Genomic DNA, 9,328 nt, shown 5'->3' on the forward strand with positions numbered 1-9,328 from the left:
TGTTGGTGTGTTGAAGAGAAAAAATAAGCGATGGATTCAGTGGGAAGGCCTACCATGAGATAAAGTTCGATACAGGCAATGAGGAGGAAGACTCGTTAGTAGCTAAATGAGGAAGAATCACAGAACTAGAGGAGACTTGGGAGCGGAATCCCAACTCCCTTTTCTATAAGAGACAAAGAACCATTTATGGGAAATGGTTTCTCGGAGAGGAGGAGTGGTGGTGGTGGTGGGGTTTCTTGTGAGATGAAGGAAGATGATAGGTGACTAGGGAGCAAAATGAAGGGAAATTAACTCAGGGATGCTTTTGTCTTTACATAGTTCCATGGGTATATTGAACATTTTACAACTCAAACTTAATGGTCAAAATGCTTGACCGTTAAGGGTACTTGGAATATTTTACTTTAAGTAAGGGGCACCATGTCATTTCTCGTACTTGAGGGGGCAGTCACTAATTTAAGGCTCATCTAAGGGGGCCCCATAAAAAACACTCTTTGAATATATCATTGTTTAAGTTTCACAAACCCATTTACTAAAAATAGATGATGTCGAGAAAATATTACCGAACCTGGTTGGAATCACGGTGGGGAAAATTGCTACCGAACTAGGGTCTACTTTCGGTTCAATCTTTGACTCCGGCCAAATATGGCTCAACCATGGTCGGGTTCGGACATCTGGTTGAATCGTCATTACACAAGGAACCTTGCGAATCCAAGCATGAACGTGACCCCAAAGAAGTCGGGATACGTGATTGACTTAAAAACGGTTACTGCTATTTTGAGGAGTGGGAATCGTGTTTAACATGAAAACCACCATTGATGTGGGGGAGAGGTCGTGTATCATAAGGAAACTGCTTCCACCCCCGAGAAAAGGGTAAACCCTACAATCGGACGACCACCAAGAAGGATCATGAACGAATCCGATGATCAAGAACGAGAGGTAAAACATATATAAACAAGTGATCTATGCACAACAGAGGTATCTGAATCGTTTCCCTTACTCTCATATTCAATCTCTGCTCTGCAACTCGCCAGAGCTTTGTGATTAGTTCCTTAACTGACTTAACCTTTGGAGGTGGCCTCTCGACCCCAGGGTAGGGCCACGTCTAACACTGTTTTGCAGGTGATTCCTCAGGAACCTAAAGGTTGAGCAGATTTTAGACGCATCAATAGAAAATGTTACAAAAATCTATTATGAAAATCCCAATTTCTAAGCTAGTTTGTCATACACAAAACCTCACTCCAAAATTCAAATGCATGGAGGCTTACTGAAAACAAAAATTCGTTTCTACATTATGGATCCAAATGAGTTTACTCTTCGGAAAAAGATTTTTTTTTTGGGGGGTTTTGACAATTATTTGAAAGAAGCACATGATAGACACATGGGAGCGTGCACTGACCCCTTAGTAGATTATAATCCCTGACCAGAAACTATTTTTTTGATTATAATTTTCGACCCTTCTTTGTTGATTGTGAAAAGTCATACGGAACAGTAACCAAATAATTATTTTGTTGAAAGTAACCAATTAATAATGCTTGGCATATCCACAAAGCATATCCGCAAAAAATGTAGGTCAACAACATTTAATGTTAGTGAGATTTTCTGATTAACTTTTTAATGAAATCCTCTAAACAACACTTTGCAAGGTGTATTAAGATTTGATATAATATCATCTCAAAACTGTACATTGTGGACACAATCGTTTGGCCAAAGTCCATTTTTTGGTTGAGAAAAATTTACTTTTTAACCTCGGTCCCTCTGTTTGAATAAATGAATCGTTTACTAAGAAAAAAATTTCTTCTCAAAAGATGGCGGGAAATGTTTTTTCAAAAATGAATTGTCCTCCTAGAAGAAAACAAATTACAATAAGACAAGAAAAATAAATACTTACAAAATATTTGGCATCTAGTGTCCTTGAAAATTTTTGTTTCATTTTGTATCATGACAAAGTAATTTTTATTTATTTATTTATTATATTTTTTTAAGTTTCATCCATACTCATGCAAGGGTTTTGGATGAGATTAAGAGCATTGAAACACCAAAACTACCCCTTCCATGAAAACCCACATCATATATTTGATTTTGGGATAATTACTATTGTCCCCCTTGTACTATAGCTTAATTACTAATTTATCCCCTATACTTTTTGAAATTACTAATTCAACCTTCAACTTTGCTTGTAATTACTATTGTCCCCCTACTGTTAAACTCCGTTAGTTAAATGATTAAATGACATATTTTATTTATTTTAAAATCCCAAATTAACCCTATAGTCTTATATTATTTATTTATACTTTATATTAAATTATATTACTGTCCTGAGTAATTAGGAAAAACTTAAACCTAATTAAACAATCTTCTTTTCTAGTCAAAAGAAAGAGAGAAAATCGAGGGATACTCATTTTCAAATTTCAATATGTACTTTTCAATTTGGTAATAAAAAAAAAATAGTAATTCTTAATTTTTTGTGTTATTTTTAATTTTTTTTATTTACTTTCTAGTTTAATGTTATCAGTTTAAGAAGTTTCTACTTCCAATAGATTATTATTTATTGTCTAATTTGACGTTAGCTATTTTTAAGAAGTCCTACTACCAATAGGGTGCTTTTTTTTTTTTTTTAATTCAAAATGATAAAAATACATATGTAAAATTATTTCATATGATTTTTTTTCTAAATGAGAATAATATTTTATTTGGCATTCTTAATTATAAAAGGACAAAATAGACATTAAACATTCAACCTTAACACTAGCTTAACACTGTTAGAATTAAGGGGGGCAACAGTAATTTCATAAAGAGTAGGGTTCTTTTAGTAATAAAGCTATAATACAGGGGGGCAACAGTAATTATCCCTTTGATTTTTATTGTCGGAGAAAATGTAAGGAAGAGAGAAAGTGTTTTGATAGTAGTACCAAATTGCACATTGTGGTGCCCCCCATCTTGTCATTGCCTTTCATTTGTACAATGTTTAGTACTAATTTGCAGGTGTCCGCCACTATCTCGGAATGTGCAGTGTTTGGTTTGTAGTGTAATAAAACCACAAATTTAGAGGTGCGATATTAAATGTGTAGGGACCATGTGGAGTGAGATCAGGAGACACACAATTAAGAAAAAGAAGAATGAAATATACTGTATGATTATAATGTTCTATTAGCAATATGTGTGAACCCAAGCATTTGAATTGTAGCCTACCTAAATAAAATTCAAATGACAGTTAAAAAGAATGAACTAAATAAAAAGATCATCTAGTTTACAAAATCTCACCTAAAACGATATTGATTTTTTTAAGGCATAAGATGAAAAAAAATGATCATCTCAATTCCTTTAATTTTTATTTATTCTCCTGTCTTTAGGTCTAGTCATTTTTTTTGTTGTTGGTGTAATTGAAGTTGGTTTGGACTAGTTTATGCATGCATATATATAAAAGGTGGAGGTGAAGGCATAAGTATTTTATATATAAAACGAAGCTTCACCTATGGTTCCAAGGGGATTATTAAAACTCTCTTTTTCCCCCTCAAATATATAGAAAGTTCAGATTACATATCAATAGTGTAATATAATATATATATAAATTTAACAGCTTTGTATAATTGATCTTTGTTTTGACTAAGTTTTTTTTTTATGGTAAAGGTACAAAAAAATCTTCAAAATTAAAGATTAGATTGTCTTTGATAAAAAGATTCAGTTCCACTGTTACCGGGTGACATGTGAGTGCCCACTTAAAGATAACAATCCCATCCACACAAGTGTCTCCTCAATTCTAATGAGGTAGACTAATGGAGACCCTTTCTCATTGCTTGTGCTACCTGCAAGTAAGCCGTGCTCCTGCACTTGTGTCCAACCAAGCTCCAAATTTTTCTGCAACTTGTCTTCTTCAAACACTGGTGGTGTGTTCCACCACTAAAAGCAATCATAAAATTATGTACATCTGTGATGCTTGTGGTCCCTGAGTGAAATGTGAAGTACCTGCCTGTTGAAAAGGAATTCAATTATACAAAACAACTAACTGTAAGACTGTTCAACACAGTTTTGTTAGACACACATTATCTTTTAACATTTTCTTATTCTCTTTAATGACATGGACCCTCCAAGCTCCTAACTTGCCTGGTTTTGCTGTTCAAAAGAGTTGTGGCCAGGGACTGAAAATGAGACCTTGTGGCTTTGCAGGCCACTCTTTTACCAGCCAAGCTAGCTAGCCTTAAAATCAAAGATTTAGTTGAGATAATGTGAATAATGCAGAATGGGACATAACAGTGATACAGATTCTGAAACTTTCTATACTGACATAATTCTGAAACTTGGTGGCTATCCTGAATATGGATGTGGGCAAGTGTGTGAGCCAGAGGAAAAGATCGAGTTCATTTTGTTATCAGAAGAGATGATGGTGGTGTGTTTGAACTTGGAGGCTGCTTTCAAAAGGCCGATATTGCATCCTTGCATGTCTCATTGCATGAGAAAGTGTTCTTGTCTCTTATCAAAGGCATGCCTCAAGTCATGTCTACATCTCTTTTTAAGTGGGTCTCTTGGAATTTTGCCTTTTTCTCTACCCGAAATGCTGTAATTTCATTGAAAGAGACCTCACTCAAAGTTTGAGTTTGAACCAACCTAAAGGTGAACATCAGTTTGATTTGATAGCTTAGAAAAAGTAAGTTTAAGCAATCTTTAATAGAAATAAAGATGGAGCAAGTGCCTCCTTTAAGAAAAGTTTCCCACTCAAAGCTAAATTCTGTTACATTCTCACCCATAAGCTGTGCTATGGAACCTTTTAATGGTGCAGGCATTGAGAATTCTCAGAAGGACCTGATTACTAGTGCATCTGGGTGTCTTAAACTGGCTCAAAGCTGCTCCATTGTCCACAAAATAATCCAAAATCTTCCTGAATGTTCCCTTTTCAACAATGCAGAGTTCTAGAGGCCCAATGGTGTTCATCCTTCTTGATACGACATATCCATGATCAACAAATGATGCATCCATCTCCCGGCAACACTCCCCAAGTACTCCTTCTTCGACTTCTCCCTTAATCTCCCAATAAATTATGTAATGCCCTGGTTGATTAACCACATCAGCATGGCTTGTAAAGTCAGCTAGCTCTGCTCTTGTTTGGTTTAGTAGTTGGGATCCCCTCTCCACCACCAACTGAAGGTCCTTCTCTGTGTTTTTGTCAATATTTACAGTCAATATTAGCTTCCTTCTACAGATAAAGTTCAGCTTTGGGGTTCCTTTACAGAAGCCAGCCACCTCTACCACATCTCCCAACCTGTATCTGTAAAGTCCTGCAAGGAAAAGAAGGAGAGAGGATGGGGATGGAATTAGTTCATTTGACACCGCGACAGAAAGATTCTACATCCATGGCCTCAACCACAGAACATCAAGTACAGAAACAGGACATTAAAGAAGCAATTATTCATTTATTCTGTCTCCATAATGACTTGGTTGCAAATCTATTATTCTATCTATGTCCTCTATTCTCATCTTTACTTCACTAACTACAAATCAGAATACTGACATAATCAAGAAAGTGTTAATTCCAGCTTTCATGGACAACTTCTCCATGGTAATGATGATGAGTGGTCAAGTTGGTCGAGGATTCGGTGTTAAGAAAGTGAAGGGACCACAATAACACAGTTTTTAATCCCACTAACAAGATTACTTCATCATTACCAAGAAACTAAAACAGATACAAACAAGTATCACACAATGGATTGACTAGTCATATACAACTGTGGCTACTTTTACTTAATTATCTACAAAAATGAGAGAATCACTGCCAACTTAGGAAAATCAAGAACCATGCAAGTCACTGAGATCTGGGCTTCGAATTAAAAACAGCAAGTGGTAGAGTTAGAACTTACAGCTTTACATCAATATGTCCTACTTTAAATAATTAGAAGGAATCAGATTGGTTAGCTAGTAAACAGGCAATTTAATTCGTCCGTACTAGGAGACTCTTTTAGGTTGCCTAGTTCATGGATAGAGATGATAATAGCAGGGACAGTAACATGGGATTAAAAAAGGAGACTTAGTGACTAGCATTTCTCTTTGATGTCACAGGCTAGAGAAGGCAATGTAGTGCAGCACTAGTGATTAATAATAATAATAATAATACTAAAAACCATATCAAGAAACTTCTTACTTGCAAATTAATTAAAATAGACAAGGTGACAAAGTCTTGAAATCAGTTTAGTTCGAATCAAGGAAGACTTTATGCCCTTCCACAAACCATAAATATATGTCATTGCATGTCCAGTTACAAGAGGGGGAAGAACAGACGAAAAAGGTCACTAAAGGGGCAAAGAAATCCAAACAAAAAAAAGAAACAAAACTCTCCCTATCTTTAGAAATCTAAACTCAAGGCTAAAAACCTTTGGAATCAGATACTCATCAGTCTCCATCCATTTTGACCCAATCATCTTATCAACAGCCTAACTTGGTGGGAAATAGTACACGAAGAATTGGGATAATAGGAACTGGCCAATTCAATTGATTCCGAATCATTCGAAATCATGCCTAAAGTCTATCACAGTTCTGCAGGGAATCATATCCATAGTAAAGCTTAACACAGTTATTCTGTATAAAATTTTAAGTGCAAGCTTAACATAGTTATTCTCCATAAAAATTTTAAGTGAATCACTTGTGAGTGTGTGTGAAAGAGAGAGGGGGTGGGGGTGAGAGGGTGCAAGAGATAGAACCTGTAAAGGTGGTGAGAACAACCTCATATTCCTGGCCAACCTTAACTTGAGAGAGTGGTACTGGGTCACCTTCTATAAAGTCATCAATGGCAGATGTGAAGTCCAGGTTTTGTCTATAAAGAGGTATAAATTCAAAATAAGAAAATGTGGGAATCACAGCAAAAGTAACATTCTCTGGAGGGGAAGAAGGATCCACATTAACTCCAATCCAACTCTCTGTGGATCCATAATCTGCACTAACTAAAGGCAAATCCCCTGCATAGTGCCTCAGTTTTCTCAAGTATGGTTGCATAGATCCTGTCAATATGGAATAAACATATTTGGCATTGGGCCAAAGCTTAGGGATGACAGAGAACCAACTTGACTTTTCTAGCTCCTTGCATTTCTCTTCAATTTTTGAAGCCAGAGATGGGTTCGGTGAGAGAATGTCCAACACAGCTTTTCTTATGCTTTCTATGGTGATTCTTGAACTGAGAGTGCCTTCTCTGATGTCCTTACATATGTCCCTCCACAAATCTTCAAAGGATATAAATGCCTGCACTATGCCAAAAGCAAATGTGGAAGTGATGAACTCCACCTGTTCAGAGTAAACAAGGCCTAGAAGGAGGTGGCAGTAAGTTGATTGGCTATAATCTCCCCCTGAAATTACTTCTTTGGGGCTGCAAGTGAAGGACTTGGTTTTCAGCTGTTTAATCTTAAACTCTTCACTTGCATAGTAGTGGGTGGTGGCTGTTCCAACTTTTAATCCTCCTTTTGTTTGGTACTGTTTGCTACTATATATGAATTCAAGGATTCTCCCTCCTTCCCTTATAGGATATAACCTGAACGACCAAATTAAGAATTACTTAAATTAGAGAACTTCCATTCAAAGCTCAATCACAATGAAACAAATATAGGACTATTGTTCACACTGTAGGTGAACTTGAGTAACTAGTAAATTCAGAATTGGGTTATTGAATTGTCTCATTAACTAGAAGGGGGAAAAACTGAGTAGATGAGGAGAACTGCACAAATTGCAGAAACTGTTCAATTAGGAAAAAGATTGTCCTTTGAGGGGAAATGAGAACTGGGTTTTATTTGTACCTTGATCTGTAAGCTGCTGCCAACCTAAAGATTTGAAGAGTAGTCTGCGAGCTATGGCGTGTGAAGGGTACAAACTTTTGTCTTCCTTCTGTTGTTCCCGAACTACAAAACAAAATACATCCCATAAACAACAATGAAAAAACATACACAGAACCATGAAAAGAATCTCTGTTTTGAATGAACACAGAAGAGCTCAAGCTTCAGAACTTGAAAACAACAACTATGTAAGTGAAAAGGAAAAAGAACTCAAGAAATAAGCAAAGAATAATAGAGAGTTGCTACCTGAGGGAGAGAGTGGTAATGGGTTGTTGAGTGAGAACTGGACTAGAATTTCCATCTGCAATTTTGTTGATATAAGGCTCCAAATCAGAATGGGAAGCAAGAGGAACTAAAGAGGTATAAAGAGACTCCAGTGCGTTTGGCTCCATGTTTTCGATTTCAATGTCTCCAAACCATCTTCTCAGGTATTCTGTACCCAAATTCTGTTGAATAATCTTCGTGAGAGTCAAGGTCTGCACAATACCTGCGTTCTCTGCTACATCTTCAAACCATCTGATAATGTCATAGTCTTCAAACCCACTAATATTATGGTTACCATTACAGAAGACAGACTGTGATCCTGGTTGGGGCTCCATAAGGAGCAGTAAGCAATGAATAATAACCAAGGAAGAGAGTGAAGAATGAGAAATGGTGTGGCAAATCCCTGATATGTTACCAAAGTTGGGCGTTGTGTGGGTGTCTCTGGTTTGCTCTTATATGCCAAGACTCATGAGTCGTGCATGTACTGTTTATCAAAGAACCCCAACGAGCCCATGATTCAATATTTCTTCTGAAGCCACGTTCATCAAGATCTGCCACTCTGGGTCTCTCTCTCTCTCTCTCTCTCTCTCTCTCTCTCTGTTGCTGGTGTTTTCTTTTTTTTCTTGTTTTATTTACTTAAACCCTGCTGACGAAGTCTAAGGTATAGGTGAGTGTGTACGATGGTATGTAGACCACAGGAGGATTATCTTGTAGAATCTGTAAAATGTATGTATAAAGATTCTTTTCTAAAAAGAGATGAAGACGAATAGGAGGGAGGGACCAAAACCTATCCCTTTGACAGCTTTCTGTTTTGGCTTCTCCTTCTCCTTCTCCTTCTTCTGTGTGGGGGTGTGGGGGTCCGGTGGTGGTAGAGAGCCCTTAAAAGTCATGGTTTTGGGACATATGGTAGCTGGATGGTTACCCCTCAACAAGAGAATCTCATGACAAGGTATTGGACGACTTCTACTGCGATAAGATACAAGATATCGAATGGATTTGCCTAAAATATGCCTGTTCTTTGGAAAATTTATGAGAGTTTTTTGAAAAATTTATGAGAGTTTGTGGTGGATAGAAACTAATTTATGATAGACTGAGATCCTCATCAGTGGGACGAGATTTGAAAGATCATCTGTGAAAGTTACGCTCAAAAATTTTGATATGATATTTAGTAGAATTTTGGGAGAGGTTTTTCTATGCCGACAATGTTACAAGAAATATTTTATAAGTAACACCATTTAGAGTGTGAGCACTCGTAAATG

At 36.7% G+C, this 9,328-nt stretch overlaps 1 protein-coding gene across 1 annotated transcript; it reads right to left on the bottom strand.

Moving 5' to 3' along the window:
- Nucleotides 1-4,631: 4,631 nt before the first annotated feature.
- DFL2 (Auxin-responsive GH3 family protein) lies at nucleotides 4,632-8,658 on the bottom strand. Its single transcript, XM_089169348.1, has 4 exons — nucleotides 8,052-8,658; nucleotides 7,770-7,871; nucleotides 6,687-7,507; nucleotides 4,632-5,270 (listed from the first exon to the last, which is right to left on the bottom strand). The coding sequence occupies exons 1-4, from the start codon at nucleotides 8,402-8,404 to the stop codon at nucleotides 4,735-4,737; spliced, it is 1,812 nt and encodes a 603-aa protein (XP_089025474.1). The 5' UTR covers nucleotides 8,405-8,658; the 3' UTR covers nucleotides 4,632-4,734.
- Nucleotides 8,659-9,328: the final 670 nt, after the last annotated feature.

This window comes from Hakea prostrata, chromosome 9, assembly GCF_041222555.1.
Source record: "Hakea prostrata isolate BN-2017 chromosome 9, UWA_Hpros_2, whole genome shotgun sequence".
NCBI classification, from domain to species: Eukaryota; Viridiplantae; Streptophyta; class Magnoliopsida; order Proteales; family Proteaceae; genus Hakea; species Hakea prostrata.

What these genes read in the sequence shown, in the direction of transcription:
- DFL2 (XM_089169348.1), bottom strand. Translation starts at nt 8,404, where the DNA reads ATGGAGCCCCAACCAGGATCACAGTCTGTCTTCTGTAATGGTAACCAT. An exon ending in ATTACCACTCTCTCCCTCAG is followed by an intron (nt 7,872 to 8,051) that starts GTAGCAACTCTC and finishes TTTGTTTTGTAG; the next exon opens with TTCGGGAACAACAGAAGGAA. An exon ending in GCAGCAGCTTACAGATCAAG is followed by an intron (nt 7,508 to 7,769) that starts GTACAAATAAAA and finishes TTGGTCGTTCAG; the next exon opens with GTTATATCCTATAAGGGAAG.